We start from the raw sequence: 16,880 nt of genomic DNA on the forward strand, positions 1-16,880 counted from the left end.
CATAGTTATTAATACCAACTAACTAGCATCTCTATCTGTCACCATCTCATCTTAAAAAACTTGTGAAAATACGTAATCTTGATGAGACTTCAGTTAGGTATAAATACCAGCACCAAAAGGAGACACAGTACATTCTTCTGATCATCTGCAGATCAGCAATTAGAAAAGAAAGATCAGCTACCTCCTTGGGACCTGATCAGCTTAACACAGGAGCTACCGACTTCAACTACTTCGGCCTAACTCTCTCCTAAACAATGAAATATACAAGCTATTTCTTAGCTTTACAGCTCTGCGTGCTTTTGGGTTTTTCTGGCTCTTATGGCCAGGGCCCATTTTTTAAAGAAATAGAAAACCTAAAGGAGTATTTTGTAAGTATGATCTTCTAATGAGACTTTCTTGTGATTGAAATGACTTGATGTTTGATGCTGACTTGGAATTCTATCTATGGGCTCTCATCTCTAGTCTTCAGTCATTTTGAGAAGACGTGGTGTTATAGTGACTATTGTCTAGACGTGTTTTTTTTTTTTTTTTGACTAAACGATCTAGATATTGCTTTAATGCTCTGCTCAGTTTGCTATAGAGATTTAGGAGGGATTCATGAATCCTCCAAAAGATGGGCATAATATGGGCATATCATATGGGTATATAGTGTTGATATTTCATGATGAGAATCCATTCAACTATGATGTTAAGTAGTAACCATGCCGAAAAGACAGCTGAGTCTTAATTTTTGATTTCTCAAGTTACTATAATGGTGACAGTCAAGAGTCAAGATCAGCATTAAAAATGGTCATTTGAAATAATTGATCAATTAAAGAAGATGAGCTCCTTAAATATTTGGCTTACAAAAAAACACTTATAGGTGTTCTTCTCTAAAAAGTCATTTTAAAATTTAACTATTCCATCTTGATTATCTGTGAATTACTCTTGGACTCAGTCACTTGCTGAGATTTTTTGTAGGAGTTATAATCTAGTTTATATTTAAAATATTTTTTGTCTTATTTTATGAGTTTCTTAAAAAATTTATTTATGGTTAATTAAAATAGTTTGTGCATTTTAAATATTTTATCATATGTCCAAATTTAGCTATTATAATTATAGTTGGAGCTATCTTTTAAAGGCGATATAATACCTTATAGGAGGACACAGGTAGCGGTTATAGAAACCTATACCATAGGGGGGCAGTATTTTATAGTGAGATGATTTTGCTGATTTTTTTTTTTTCAACTATACCTTTTTCTTACCATAGTAATTTGGGACAGTTTAAGTATCATCAGTCTTGAATGAGTTCATTGTGATGTTATATTAGTAAATAAGAAAGCCAAAATCACATGATAGTCTTTGGCTATTATCCAACCGGATAGCTTTTGTGAATATTTTTTGTTATAACTAAACAGTGCTGAAAAGAAAATCAGTAAATATTGCCAGCACCCAAGTTCAATAAAACTTGAAGTACATTTTTACAGCAATTTATGGACTAATTTTAAACCAATTTTTTCTTGCGTTGTTTTATTTTCCAGAATGCAAGTAACCCAGATGTAGCTAAGGGTGGGCCTCTTTTCTTAGAAATTTTGAAGAATTGGAAAGAGGTAAGCTGAACATTTCCATTTGGCTGATTTTCCTGTTGCTTTTTTTCTGATGGATAAATTCACATCAACCTCTCTTTGTGCTCTTTTCTCCCAAGGAGAGTGACAAAAAAATTATTCAGAGCCAAATTGTCTCCTTCTACTTCAAACTCTTTGAAAACCTCAAAGATAACCAGGTCATTCAAAGGAGCATGGACATCATCAAGCAAGACATATTTCAGAAGTTCTTGAATGGCAGCTCTGAGAAACTGGAGGACTTCAAAAAGCTGATTCAAATTCCGGTGAGATGATCTTAATGCTTTCTTTGGTATCATTACAGAGGCTCTTACAAAGCACTTCATTCCCAGAAAATAGAAATTAGATATTGGGTATAGTTGTTAAAGCTCTGAAGTGAACTTGTGGTCAAAATGCCTCTTTGCTAGTTCTCTTTGTGCCTTGGGTGACTTTGCAGAGTCAGTTATTGGAGGCACTTAAGTCTGTGATTTTGGGAAAACACTGGCATTATGCCTACCGTGCAAAGATGGGTGAATGGACAAATCAGTGAGGAGGAAGCAGAGAAGGAGTTGGGGTGATGGGGGCAGAGTATTGAAAACCAATTCTCCCATTGCCCCTTGTTTGTGTGTTGGAAATTCTCTTGCTTTGAATAGGTTGCATGTCTTAATGGAAAGAGCAGTGGGAGGGAGAGGGAAGAAGATGTGTGCTCCACCCAGCTTAGCCACCAAAGAAATGTGTGACTTCAGATGAATCACAGGTCTGGCTGGGGCTGTTTCCTCATCTTAAAAGGAGCCTGTTGAGTTCACTATAATTTCTATGGTCTCCTTTGCTCTAAAATTCTACAATGCCATGGATAGAAAATGAGAATGAGATAAGAGAAAGGAATAGCCTTTGAGGAGACAAAGGCCCTCCCACTGCCGGACTCTGGTCAACCACTCAGATTGTACAGCCCAAGGAGAGGTGACTGCGTTTGTTTTTAGAAAAAAATAGGTAAAATTGTCCTATCAGTGAATCTTTAAAGTTTTTAGAAGCTGAAAGGTAACTTTGAAATAATCTCATATAAGCTCCCAGGAACTGAAATAAGTGATTGCTCTTCAAGATTTCTCTAGTCTCCCGTATGTTAGATGGTATGAGAGTGGCTTGGAAAAATGAGACGTAATGTTTTCCATATTCAGCAGATCTCCATTGGTTGCAGGCTAGAGAATGAAAAAGCACTTGCTCCTAACCCAGTGCTGCCTCAGGTTACCGTTCAGTCCTAGAGAAGTCCCTTAGTTTCTTGGTGATGCTTAGAAAACTGGAAAGTGAAATTTATCACCTGTAAACACACAGCTGGTAGAAACTTTTCTACTCTGTTGTAACTGGGCCTTGAAAACAATCGGTTGGTCCCATCCTTCTGGAAGCTCCAAGCCTCCTGCTTCACAATGTGCAATCTTGAGTGAGTGCTCAACCATTGTCGTCTTTTGCTCAAATGTGAACATATTTAAGGCATGTGTTGCCTTTTTGTCTTATAACTTAGAATCTCCTAGTCATCCTCAGAAATGTGGCAAGGTGGCTGCAGCATTTCCAGCTTTAGAAAGAAATGTAGTGGCAGAGCAAAGATGAAAGCAAATGGTCCTCATTTTATGAAGCATGAATTCACCTATATGATCCTACTGGGAAGAGTGAGAAAATAGTTCAATTTGCTGGAATGGAAGGCAGGGTACAGGGAGATTGCTTTCACCCCTAACTTTAACTATTATGTAATACCAGTAATTGATTATTACCATTTAAATAAGGTCAGTGTTTATTTTTAATACCATTATGAAAACGATGAGACTGACCTAATTTGGAGCAAATTAAAAATTATGGTTTTCCTTCTTCTAGGACTTGGTGTTTATAAAGTACTGAACCTATACCAGTGGTTTTCAAATTTGGGTGGTGCCTAAATCACCTGGTAATGTTGGTAACTACACAATGGCCCAGGCCTAGTCCGGTTTCATCCATCTGGGTGTCGGAGTTCTTCATTAGGTCCTCAGGTTACTCTTTCACACACCAAACATGAGAGCCGTTGGCTATCATTTGATACTTAGAGCAAAGACTCAGTACGAAGTGATGGAATTGGTAGAGACCCTAGGGATCATCTAGACAATCTCCTCATACTTAGAGGAGAAAACAGAGATCTGCAGAACTTCAGTGACTGGTTTAAAGTCAGATGTATTGCACACACAGAATTCACACCCACATTTTTCTGTCACTCTACTTCTGGGGTTTTTTCACTATATAATTTTCAGATCTCTGAAGTGGTAAATTTACAGATATGTGATGTGCTCCATCCTGTTATAGCACAACTATCAATTGAATTGTTATAATTTTAGTCTTTATCACTGAAGAAACCAACATTACATATTAAGGTTCATTATTGCTAGTGAAAATAATTTATTTTAAAGAATACTTTGATTTTCTTGTGCTTAGACAACAGAATATCCTAATGACTCATATGTCTGAAATTAATCTTGATGTTTTCCTTCCCAATAGGTGGATGATCTGCAGATCCAGCGCAAAGCCATAAATGAACTTATCAAAGTGATGAATGACCTGTCGCCAAGACCTAACCTCAGAAAGCGGAAGAGAAGTCAGAATCTCTTTCGAGGCCGGAGAGCATCAATGTAATGGTCCTACTGCCTGCAATATTTGAATTTTTAAATCTAAATCTATTTATTAATATTTAATATTTTACATTATTTATATGGGGAATATATATTTAGACTTTTCAAAGTATTTATAATAGTAACTTTTATGTCATGAAAATAAATATTATTATTATTATTAATATATGTGTTATTTATAATTCCTATATCCTGTGACTATTTCACTTGACTCTTTTTTTTTTTTCCTGACTAACTAGGCAAGTCTATGGGATTTCAAGGTTTTATCTCAGGGGCCAACTAGGCAGCTAACCTAAGCAAGAATCTGTGGGTTGTGCACTTATTTCACTTGATGATGTAATGAATGCTGATAAATGAAATGATGCCATCTAGTCACTACTTATCTGAGACTAGATCTGCATTCTGAGCCACTAATTTGATGGCATGTCAGGCATCACTTGAATGTGTTAGGCAATATGACTTGTGCCCTGATAAAAACATAGCATCTCATCTCATCTCATGCCTGGTGCTTCAGAATATCACTGACAATTGTGATTACACCCAAATGGAAAGTAATGTGTTTGTTTAGTTTATCAATATTTAATATATATGAATAAAGTGTAATTTCATAACTATGTATGTTGTGTCAGACTTTTTCTAAAGTGAAGGCTGGGTTAAATGAAGCACAGACTAATAAATTAATAGGAGAGTCAATTTAACTGTGGAGATATAAGAGTTGGATTAAAATCCGCTCAAAGTGGTGTTTTTCTTCACTGACAATTTGCTGGTTTCCACTGTTCCTTTTGGTAGTTGTTTGAATTATCTTTCCAAAGCTGTGGAAAGTAGTCCAAATTGTTTAGCTTGACACACAAATATTTACTTCTACTTTCTCCCTCCTCAACTCCTCAGGGTATCCCTCATCTTGGTATCCCCTATCTCCTCCGGCCACTTTGGGTAAACACTGTTAGGTAGGAAATAGTGAGTGGGAACTCTAGAGTGGGAAGCTTGGATTAGAATCTTAGTCCTGCCATTACAAGTGGTGTGACTTTTATACTTTCTAAGCTTCACTTTCCTCCTCTGATAAGGAAGAATAATCGTGCCTTTCTCATAATATTGTAGGCTTCCCAGGTGGCTCAGTGGTAAAGCATCTGCCTGCTGATGCAGGAGACACAAGAGATGCGGGTTCAATTCCTGGGTTGGGAAGATGCTCTGGAGGAGGTTATGGCAACCTACTCCAGTGTTCTTGTCTGGGAAATCCCATGGACAGAGGAGCCTGGTGGGCTGCATAATATTGTAGTGAGATTTTATCCTTTCGCTCAAGATATATTTACTAGAGCACCTAATATGTGCCTGGTGCTGTTCTAGGCACTTGAGATTCATTTGTGAGCAAAACAAATGAGAATACTTGCCCTTTGGAAATTTAGAATTTAACAAAGGGGAGATAGATAATAAGCAAAATACATAATATGTTAGTAAATTGAGTGCTATGTTAGAAGATGATTGGTGCTACAGAAAAAAAGAAAGAATAGGGGAATAGGGAAAACTATGGGACAGAGTAAGTGGGCTAGGGATTTAAATTGAGCAATTATACTTGGCTTCATTAAAAAAAATTTGAGGAAGCACTTGTAAGAGCTAACAGAGGATTTTTGGCAAAGGAAACATTCTTGCAAAGGCTCTAAAGTGGAAATTTTCCTTGACCAGTAAAAGAAGTACCAGTAGTCCAGTGTGGTTGGAGAAAAATGAGTCAAGAATAACTCTTTTTAGTTGAGCAACTAAAAAAGTGAAGTTGTCATCAACTGAAATGGGGAAACTACAGTGAGCAGGTTTGGGGTGGAAAATTAGAAATTCAATTTTGAACGTTAAGTTTAAAGAATCCATTAGATTTTAAAGTGGAAATGATGAGTAAACTATTGAATAGATCAGTCTGGAGTTGAGAGAGAACTCTGGACAGTTGATGTAAATTTAGAAGTTGAGGGTATTCAGTTCAATTCAGTCGCTCAGTCATGTCCGACTCTTTGCGACCTCATGAACTGCAGCACGCCAGGCCTCCCTGTCCATCACCAACTCCCGGAGTTCACCCAAACTCACGTCCATAGAGTCGGTGATGCCATCCAACCATCTCATCCTCTGTTGTCCCCATCGCCTCCCGCCCTCAACCTTTCCCAGCATCAGGGTCTTTTCAAATGAGTCAGCTCTTCGCATCAGGTGGCCAAAGGATTGGAGTTTCAGCTTCAACATCAGTCCTTCCAATGAACACACAGGACTGATCTCCTTTAGGATGAACTGGTTGGATCTCTTTGCAGTTCAAGAGACTCTCAAGAGTCTTCTCCAACACCACAATTCAAAAGCATCAATTCTTCTGTGCTCAGCTTTCTTTATAGTCCAACTCTCACATCTATACATGACCACTGGAAAAACCATAGCCTTGACTACACGGACCTTTGTTGACAAAGTAATGTCTCTGCTTTTTAATATTCTGTCTAGGTTGGTCATAACTTTCCTTTCAAGGAGTAAGCGTCTTTTAATTTCATGGCTGCAATCACCATCAGCAGTGATTTTGGAGCCCCCTAAAATAAAGTCAGCCACTGTTTCCACTGTTTCCCCATCTATTTGCCATGAAGTGATGGGACTGGATACCATGATCTTAGTTTTCTGAATGTTGAGCTAGTAGGTATTTAAAGGCCTCATACCTGTTGAACTCATGAAAGTCATGAGTTTACATAGTGAAGAGAAGGAAAGAAAAGTATTGAATCTCAAGGTATGCAATTGGCTTTGGGGTGTATAGCGAGGGCAAGATTGTGAGTGTCAAGGGGAGAAAGGATTAGGTATCTGGAGCTTCCTTCTGAACTATTCCATTTAATGCTCCATTTAATTCCATTTAATAGCAATAAAGTTAAATAAAAAAATTCATGTAAAAGTATTAGTTTAGTCCTTGACAATAATCAGAGATTATTATTTTTATTATTGAATAGTAGTTGAGTAACAGTGGTTGAGATTCAATCCCCATTCCCTGGGGTTCCTCTTCCAGTCTAAGGTTTATCAATAATTTCTAACAGTCAGTATTACCCATAAAACAATCAAATCATTGTACCAGCTACTAAAAAGAATGTCTTTCCTTTTTAGTTTTATGACCTTTTTATTTTTCACTATCATTTTATATGTTAGACATTATTAAATAGTTACACTGAATGGATAGTCGATTGAAAGAATTGGGCAAGATTGAGGTTATCTTCCGCATTTCATGCAAAGATGGGCTCAATAAAGGGACAGAAATGGTATGGCCCTAACAGAAGCAGAAGATATTAAGAAGAGGTGGCAAGAATACACAGAAGAACTGTACAAAAAAGATCTTCACGATGCAGATAGTCACGATGGTGTGATCACTCATCTAGAGCCAGACATCCTGGAATGTGAAGTCAAGTGGGCCTTAGGAAGCATCACCACAAACAAAGCTAGTGAAGGTGATGGAATTCCAGTTGAGCTATTTCAAATCCCGAAAGATGATGCTGTGAAAGTGCTGCACTCAATATGCCAGCAAATTTGGAAAACTCAGCAGTGGCCACAGGACTGGAAAAGATCAGTTTTCATAAAAATCTCAAAGAAAGGCAATGCCAAAGAATGCTCAAATTACTGCACAATTGCCCTCATCTCACACGCTAGTAAAGTAACACTCAAAATTCTCCAAGCCAGTCCTCAGCAATACATGAACCGTGAACTTCCAGATGTTCAAGCTGGTTTTAGAAAAGGTAGAGGAATCAGAGATCAAATTGCCAACATCTGTTGGATCATTGAAAAAGCAAGAGAGTTCCAGAAAAACATCTATTTCTGCTTTATTGACTATGCCAAAGCCTTTGACTGTGTGGATCACAATAAACTGTGGAAAATTCTGAAAGAGATAGGAATACCAGACCACCTGACCTGCCTCTTGAGAAACCTGTATGCAGGTCAGGAGGCAACAGTTAGAACTGGACATGGAACAACAGACTGGTTCCAAATAAGAAAAGGAGTACATCAAGGCTGTATATTGTCACCCTGCTTACTTAACTTATTTCTCTTATCATGAGAAATGCTGGGCTGGGCAAAGCACAACCTGGAATCAACATTGCCAGGAGAAATATCAATAACCTCAAATATGCAGATGACACCACCCTTATGGCAGAAAGTGAAGAAGAACTAAAGAGCCTCTTGATGAAAGTGAGAGATGAGAGTGAAAAAGTTGGCTTAAAGCTCAACATTCAGAAAACGAAGATCATAGCATCCAGTCCCATCACTTCATGGGAAATAGATGAGGAAACAGTGGAAACAGTGGCTGACAATCACTGCAGATGGCGATTGCAGCCATGAAATTAAAAGACACTTACTCCTTGGAAGGAAAGTTATGACCAACCTAGACAGAATATTAAAAAGCAGAGACATTACTTTGTCAACAAAGGTCCGTGTAGTCAAGGCTATGGTTTTTCCAGTGGTCATGTATGGATGTGAAAGTTGGACAGTGAAGAAATCTGAGTGCCAAAGAATTGATGCTTTTGAACTGTGGTTTTGGAGAAGACTCTTGAGAGTCCCTTGAACTGCAAAGAGATCCAACCAGTTCATCCTAAAGGAGATCAGTCCTGTGTGTTCATTGGAAGGACTGATGTTGAAGCTGAAACTCCAATCCTTTGGCCACCTGATGTGACGAGCTGACTCATTTGAGAAGACCCTAATGCTGGGTAGGATTGGGGGCAGGAGGAGAAGGGGATGACAGAGAATGAGATGGCTGGATGGCATTACCGACTCGATAGACATGGGTTTGGGTGGACTCCGGGAGTTGGTTATGGACAGGGAGGCTTGGCGTGCTGCAGTCCATGGGGTCGCAAAGAGCCGGACACGACTGAGCGACTGAACTGAACGGAACTGAGGTTATCTTGGCCTGTCTAGAATTCATGTGGCATCTGAAAGCTTGTAAGGGAGGAAAATTATTTTTTTTTCGGTACTCTTCCAAAGTCTTGACTGGGATCCCATAACAAAAGAAAGATTAACAAAAGGAAAGCATACATGTTTATTTAAATTCTATGTGAAACAGGGATCTTCATAAGGAAATAAGGACCTGAAAAAAAACCAAACAGTTAAACCTGAGTGTTTTAGTGCTAGATTTGGTGAAGAATGGAAAATCATGGAAAGATACGGTAGGACAAAGGTGAGCTAAGTGTGGTAAGTGGGGCAACACTTAGCAAGATCTTCCGCTGTTCACATTCCCCTGTGATTTCCTTGTCTTTAAAGACGAGAATGCTCCCTTCCTCTGGTTATATGACCTGCTTCAGGAGAAGGTCAGGAAGCCTTTTCTGCATATGCCCTTTCTCAGTTTCCTTCAGCTTGAAATATTCAATATATCAAGGTGACACATTTTGGGATATCATGTCCTGTACCATGTCAGGCTCATAGAAGAAAATACAAAGGCAAGAGTTTCTTATCTTGCTCTCTTTACCTAAACTGAGAACCTGGCAACCCCATGACAGTGCTTCTTGCAGGCAGATGGTAATGAAGGATCAAAGGTGAAAGTGCCATCGTGATCAGAGCTGCAGATGCAAAGCCACATCAGAGAACCATTGACATCCTGGGTACGGCCACCCCCCGGGGATGTGTAATAGGCTGGTGTAGAATAATACTAATGAGTAACCAGTGAACATGTGCTAGGGTTAAGAACTCTTTTTCAGTAGAGCCCAAAGGGTAATAATGGTTCAGCTACTGCCTTCTTGAGTCAGCTTGCTTATTTGGGGATTTTTGTTTATGGTCTCACGCCTGTACACAAATAAACCTTCAAAAGAGTATCACAAAAAAGAACTCTTTTTTAGGATTCAATTAGACCTAGATTTTTCTTAATTGTAAAACTTTAGGAATGTTATTAACTATTTTTCAAGCCTCTTTGCTTTCATTTGTAAGATGAGAACTGTAAAATCATTGTGAGGATTACATTTTTTTTTTAATGTAAAATGTTGGAAGAGAGAAAATGCTTTGTCAAGAGTAGCTATTATATTAATGCTATTTTTATTGAATAAATCAGTGAATCACTGTTATTAGCTTTTTCACCACAATGAGTTCTCTTTAGTTTTTCTTGATCTGAAGAATTATTTTGCTTCGAGAAGAATAGAAAGAGCAAGCAAAATTATGAATAGAAATTTGATCATTCTTATAGCTAGAAAAATCCATGGCCATGTTGGGATTAAAGACTCTATTTTACTGAGGTTATGGTTCTTCTTGGGCTTCCCTGGTGGCACAGTGGTAAAGAATCTGCCTGCCAATGCAGGAGATGTGGATTCAATCTCTGATCCAGGAAGATCCCTTGGAGGAGATGGCAACTTACTCTAGTAATCTTTCCTGGGAAATCCTATGAATAGAGGAGCCTGGCGGGCTACAGTCCATGGGGTCACAAAGAGTGGGACACGACCTAGCAAGTATTTTTGAAGACCTGACACTGTCACTCATCAGTTGTATGACCTTGACTAACTCAAAAGGTATTGGGAGGATCAAATGACACATTGTTTGTGATTTTCAATTGCAAATTTCTGTGCAAATGTGAGATGATGCTAACACAATTCATTCCTGGGAGGAAGAATATTCTTTTTATTTATTATCGCAGTGGCAGTTGAAAATAGTACAAAAAATGCAAGCATGCAAGAATAGGAATAAAACGCTTGCTCTTTAACCATGAGAAAGATAATATTAATGATGAATGAAGAATAAAAAATAATCTCTGTATGTTCATGTAACTTTCACATACTGCTATGGGTACATCAAAACTTTTATTAGTATAGATAGAAAAGAAAAGAATAGTGACAATAGCAAAATTATGGATAGAAATTTGACCATTCTTATGTCTAGAAGAAGCTTCTAGTGGGCTGGAGTACATTTTTGATAGAATCAAACAGCAATTTATAAGTGTTTCTTGGCATCCATACTGCTTGGGGACGCCTACCAGCAGATGCTCAAGCACATCATTATTATTTGCATGTCCTTAGCTTTATGAGGGTGAGTTTACTGCTCTCTAGGAAGTACTGGTTATTAGCATATTCACTGGGTTGGGCTACCTCAGCATCCAAGCATATTACTTTAGAGTCTTTCCAAATATGCTAATCCTCTTTGCTGCTCAGGTGTTCTGAGGACTTCACCTAGACAACTGGAAATCTTTCTGAAAATTAAGGCAACCATTGATGAGCTAATAAAAGACCTAGTGCATATATGATCTATAACGTAGGCCTTCAGGTTCAGGGAAAATGAGTCAATATTGTGTATTACGGGAACTTAAAAAATGCTAAACAAAAATAAGAGAGCAGGTCGGGCTACGTGGTTGTGTGGGTGGTCCTACCTTATTCAGATTGGTGAAGTAAAACTTATGCTTAGCTTTGAAGAGCAAGTGGCATAAAATATACAAAGACGTCTCAGCAGACTAGACTTCAAACGTGGGGAAGTGAAGTAAGCTGATTCAAGGGAAAAGCAGTTTGTCTCTAAGGTAAAGGTGCCTAGTCCAATTCACACCTCATGGGAAGGCGAGAAGAGGACCAATCAATTCAATGGAAAATTTCTAATTGTTGATAATTCATTGCCCAGTTCAGTGACAATGTTCAATCATTTAGACCCACAGGGGTGAACAGACTCATTTTGATCTCTCTTTTTCAAGCTTATGTAGTTTTGCACCACTTGCACTTGGCCATGGGGGTTAATTAAAACACCTTGACACCGTGCTACTTTCAAAAACCTGGGAAATGGAAATGTTTTTCCATTATAAGCCATTCAAAGACTACAGTTATTTCTGGTTAAACTAAATAGAACTCAAATTTGTCCTAGTAGTATGCTTTCATGAAAACAACTTACCTTCAGGTCTATTGCTTAATTGAATGCTTAAATCCTACCATTCTCAAAGAAAAGAGATCTTACTAAGGAATAGCCTATTTGCTCACATATAATTGCAGTAGAGAAAACAGAAATGTTTTAAATTGATGGGGAAAGATAAATGAATCTTCTGTGTCTCACAGGATTTTATTCTGTGATTTAAAAACAAGTGAGAAGTACAAAGAATGCTCCTGAAGCCTCACAAAATATACTCAGTGGATCCCAATAGGGTAATGGCTCAAAATCACCTTAACACAATTGTGAGTGTCATATGAACTTTCAAGGAATTTTATCAGATTTTACCAAGACTATTTCTTTCCATTTAAAAATAATATGTCAGATACATCTCAATTCTAAAAATCTTTAAAAAATAATTTGAGTAATTAATCTTTGAGCCTATTTCTAGGAGCTTTCTGGTATTCCAAATGATTTCTCACTACCTTAGGTGGTGAATCAATTTTTTTAAAAAAGCTTTTAATTTTATATTGGAGTATAGCTGATTTAACAATGTTATGATAGTTTAAGATGGACAGCAAAGGGACTCAGCCATACATATACATGTATCCATTCTCCCCAAACTCCCTTCCCATCTAGGCTGCCACCTAAAATTGAGCAGGGTTCCCTGTGCTATACAGGAGGACCTTGTAGGTCATCCATTATATTTATTTATTTTTTAGGATTTATTTATTTGGCTGTGGTGGGTCTTTGTTGCTGCACATGCTCTCCACTCTCTAATTGCAGACAGCAGTGTGGGCTTCTCACTGTGGTTACTTCTCTTATAGTGGAGCACAGGCTCTAGGTGGGCGAGTTTCAATAGTTGTTGTATGTGTGTTCAGTAACTGGCTTATGGGTTCTAGAGCACTGGCTTAACAGTTGTGGCCCAAGGGCTTAGTTGCTCTGAGGCATGTGCAATCTTCCAGGACCAGGGATCAAATTGCTGTCCCTTACACTACAAGGTGGATTCTTAACCACTGGACTACCAGGGAAGCCCATCCATTTTAAATATAGTAGTGTGTACATGTTAATCCTAAACTCTCTAACTATCTCTTCCCCCTACTCTCCCTCCCACCTCCTGTAACTATAAGTTCATTCTCTAAGTCTGTGGGTCTGTTTCTGCTTTGTAGATAGGTTCATCTGTATCACTTTTTTGTGGATTCCACACATAAGGGATATTATACAACATTTCCCCTTCTCTGTCTGATTTACTTCACTTAGTATTGGCAATTTCTAGGTCCATCCATGTTGCTGCAAATGGCATTATTTCATTCTTTTTAATGGCCGAGTAATATTCCACTGCATATATGTACCACATCTTCTTACCCATTCCTCTGTCAATGGACATTTGGGTTGCTTCCCTGTCTTAGTTATTGTAAACAGTGCTGCAGTGAACATTGCAGTGCATCTATCTTTTCAGACCATGTGTTTCTCTGGGTACATGCCCAGGAGTGAGATTGCTGGAGCACATGGTAGTTTTATTTTTAGCTTTCTGAAGAAGCTCCATACTGTTCTCCATAATGGCTGTAGTTGGTGAATCATCTTTGATGTTTTAATGAAGGTCTCTGGAGAGGGTCTTCATATGCCCCTCAGGGATGTGAGCAAACCAAAGGAACTGAAAGAAGAGTATTGTTTGGATGAGTCAAACAGAATGGTGAAGTTTAGGGATAAATAGCTTCAAGCAATTAGGAGGGAAGGGAAAGGTTACCCACTCCAGTATTCTGGCCTAGAGAATTCCATGGACTATATAGTCCGTGGGGTTGCAAAGTGTCAGACATGACTAAGCAACTTTCACACACACACACACACAAACATGCCTTTCAATTAGCCTCCAGAAGAGCTTGTCTGATGGAAATAAAAAAGTATCTGTAAAGTCACTATATAAATTAAGAAAAGTAATGTATGTGAGTTACATGGGACACAGGGCAATTCTTCATTGCACAGAATTGCCTCATGCATTACAGGACTTCTAACACCCTAGGCCACTCTACCCGTGAAATTCCAGCAGAATCTCTGGAATCATTGTGATAATCAGAGTTGCCCTTTACATTTCCACAGTTACTTTTGTGGAGGGAGGTGGGTGTCACTCATTGAGATCCAGGACCATTGATCTAATTGAATTCTCTCTAGAATTCAAATTAAAAAACTCTTTAGTTTTTCATATCTCTGCGTGTATGAAGCCATACTTTACATCCTTGCCTTTATCTTGTTTCGAATCAATGATATATGACTAATCCTCCAATGGGTTTGGCAAGACAATTACAAATATTTTCCATTAGTTTTTTTTTGTTGTTGTTGTTCATTGATAGTACTATGCACCAATATACACTGAGGTACAGGGCCCTGAAAACATCAGGAGAATAAGAATCATGAACATGAATAACGGATACTGTGTTAGCTGGGGGATACCAGAAATCTTGGGTAGTTAGCTCTTAGCTATTCTTGTTTTTATCACTAAGTTGAAGAACCATGACCAGAGTAGAAAATGCTGCATAATTGGAAAATGACATGCTGGAAACTTTGGCTCAGGAGTCAGGAAATCCCCATCATCAGTTTATTTAGGCTAACACACTGGGGTTGAATTGGACATAAATGAAGAGGCCATACAAGTCTGCATTTGTACCCCTGTCCATATATTGGGTTGCCAAAAAGTTTGTGTGGGTATTTCTATAACATGTTATGGGCCAATCCAATACAGCAGGACAATATGACTTTGATTAATTTACAGAATAACAACATTGAATACTGTTTATCATAATGTATTTAAGCCCAATAATTGTTTCCCTGAGTTTTTTTCTATTTTAATTTCTGACTTAAGACTGCTACAGGTGAATCAGAAAACCAGAAAACATCAACTCAGAGGAGGCAGCAACAAAGAAGAAACACCATGAATCACTGAAAAACCACAAACACCTAAAATGTCCATATGACTCTCAGACAGTGGTCTTAACACCTTGGATTTGGCAATTTTCCAAGTACATCAAGTTGTAAGATTTTTAGCCTATCTGCCTATCAGAGAAAAATGAACTGTCTCATTGAATTCTGGTTTGACTTCTGTTTACATGTAGGTTTTCAACTTTTAAAGGTAAGTCTGTGGTTGCTGCTGCTATGGGGCTGCTGTTTCAGCCCCATTGCCCAAGAGCTCAGACAAGGTGACTCAAAGAAAGCCAGTTCAGGTCTGAAATCTAGAGAAACATTTGTTGACTAGTGACGACCATTTTCATGACAGGACGGTAACCCATAGTCACTCTTGAGGTGGGAAGAGGAGTAAAGAGGGGTTAGAAGATTCCAGGGCTTAGTCAGGGGAAGGATTGTTTTAAAAATCTCGAAGTGAGGACAGACGGAGTTGGGAAACAATGTTCTACTCTTATGAGATTTTTTTCCTTGCCAAATACCTTAAAGGTCACATAGCTATTAGTATAAGAATGTTTTTAACCACATAAGTTTCAGTAAAATCAGAATCAAATGCTACTAAGGAAATCAGTTAAAAAAAAAATTTTTTTTTAACAGAAGGTTAGCAAATAAGGAAAATTGCAGCCTCTAGGGCTGAATGACTTGACGTTGTGAATGGCATAACACTGCCAGGGAAACCACAGTCTGGGTTTTCTACCTTAAAATGTGAAAACATATTTATTTTCATCTTTTTCCTATCTCAAAGACTAGTCGAGAATGTTGGTGATAAAACCCTAGTCACCAAAACAGTAACACGCAAAATGGCAAAACACGGAGGGACTTGCTCCGGGCAAGCCAGGGACTTCAGGTGTGGCTGGAGAAGCAGTTTCCTGATTCTGCTGACAAGGAGGGTTAGATGTTTTCTTTCTGCTCCTCACCAGAGACAGTCAGTGGGAAAGAGGTAGTCTTTGATGAGATGACAGGAAATGGCTTCTCAGAAGTGAAATGAGAGGCCATGTCTAGATTTATTAGATGGGAGAGGTAAGGGGGTGGACAGGAAAGCAGGCTGGTGGAAGAGTCCGAGAGTAGGCAAAGGAGAGCTATGCTCTCTTGCTGTGCTGGATGGAGAGAATGGCGTTGGCAGGGCCATCGGGTCGGCTGAAATGGAGTGCTCCCAGCTCTAGGGCAGACAGTAGTGAAGGAGGAGAGAAGGTGGGACTTTATGTAGAGCCTCTGTGACACGGAGATGCTAGGAATGCATTCCTCACCCCCTCCTTCCTTACTGGTTCAGAGGAGTGAATAAGATAATGCAAGTCACTCAAACTCTGTAGCACAGTGGCTGCCACAAAATAAGCTGTCATAAGTGAAAGTTATTATTTCCTCATTATCATTTTTCATTTTAGTGGAGGATTTTATTTCCACCCATTGGTGGAATGTAGTTCCACCAATGGGTGGAAATAAACTACATTGTAATGTAATTACAAAATGTAAACTACATTGTTTAAAACAATGTAGTTTCTTAACTCACACTGGTCGATTGAATGATTGGTTGAAGTAATCACAGAGGTAATAATGGTAGCAAACATGGACTCTGTGCTTTCTATGTGTGGCTTTCTAGGTGGCACAGTGGTAAAGAATCCACCTACCAATGCAGGAGACACAAGAGATGCAGGTTCGATCCCTGGGTTAGGAAGATCCCCTGGAGTAGAAAATAGCAACCCACTTCTGTATCCTTGGTGGAAACTTCCATGAACAGAGGAGCCTGGTGGGCTACAGTCCATGGAGTTGCAAAGAGTCAGGCACAGTTGAACCCTTAACCCAGGTGGGAGGTGGGAGGTGGGAGGTGTGAGCAGACAGGGGTCTGCAGGGCCAGGGCCAGAAGTAGGGCCAGTGGGCATTTACTCTGTGGATACACCCTCCACAC

At 38.8% G+C, this 16,880-nt stretch overlaps 1 protein-coding gene across 1 annotated transcript; it reads left to right on the forward strand.

The window, feature by feature from the left end:
* The first annotated feature begins 254 nt into the window (after nt 1–254).
* IFNG (interferon gamma) lies at nt 255–4,229 on the forward strand. The gene is made up of 4 exons (XM_081588962.1): nt 255–368; nt 1,521–1,589; nt 1,685–1,867; nt 4,095–4,229. Exons 1-4 carry the CDS (start codon nt 255–257, stop codon nt 4,227–4,229), a joined length of 501 nt encoding a protein of 166 aa, XP_081445088.1.
* The last annotated feature ends 12,651 nt before the right edge of the window (nt 4,230–16,880 follow it).

This window comes from Giraffa tippelskirchi, chromosome 4 (genome assembly GCF_054371585.1).
Source record: "Giraffa tippelskirchi isolate mGirTip1 chromosome 4, T2T-mGirTip1v1.2.pri, whole genome shotgun sequence".
In the NCBI taxonomy this organism is placed as follows: Eukaryota; Metazoa; Chordata; class Mammalia; order Artiodactyla; family Giraffidae; genus Giraffa; species Giraffa tippelskirchi.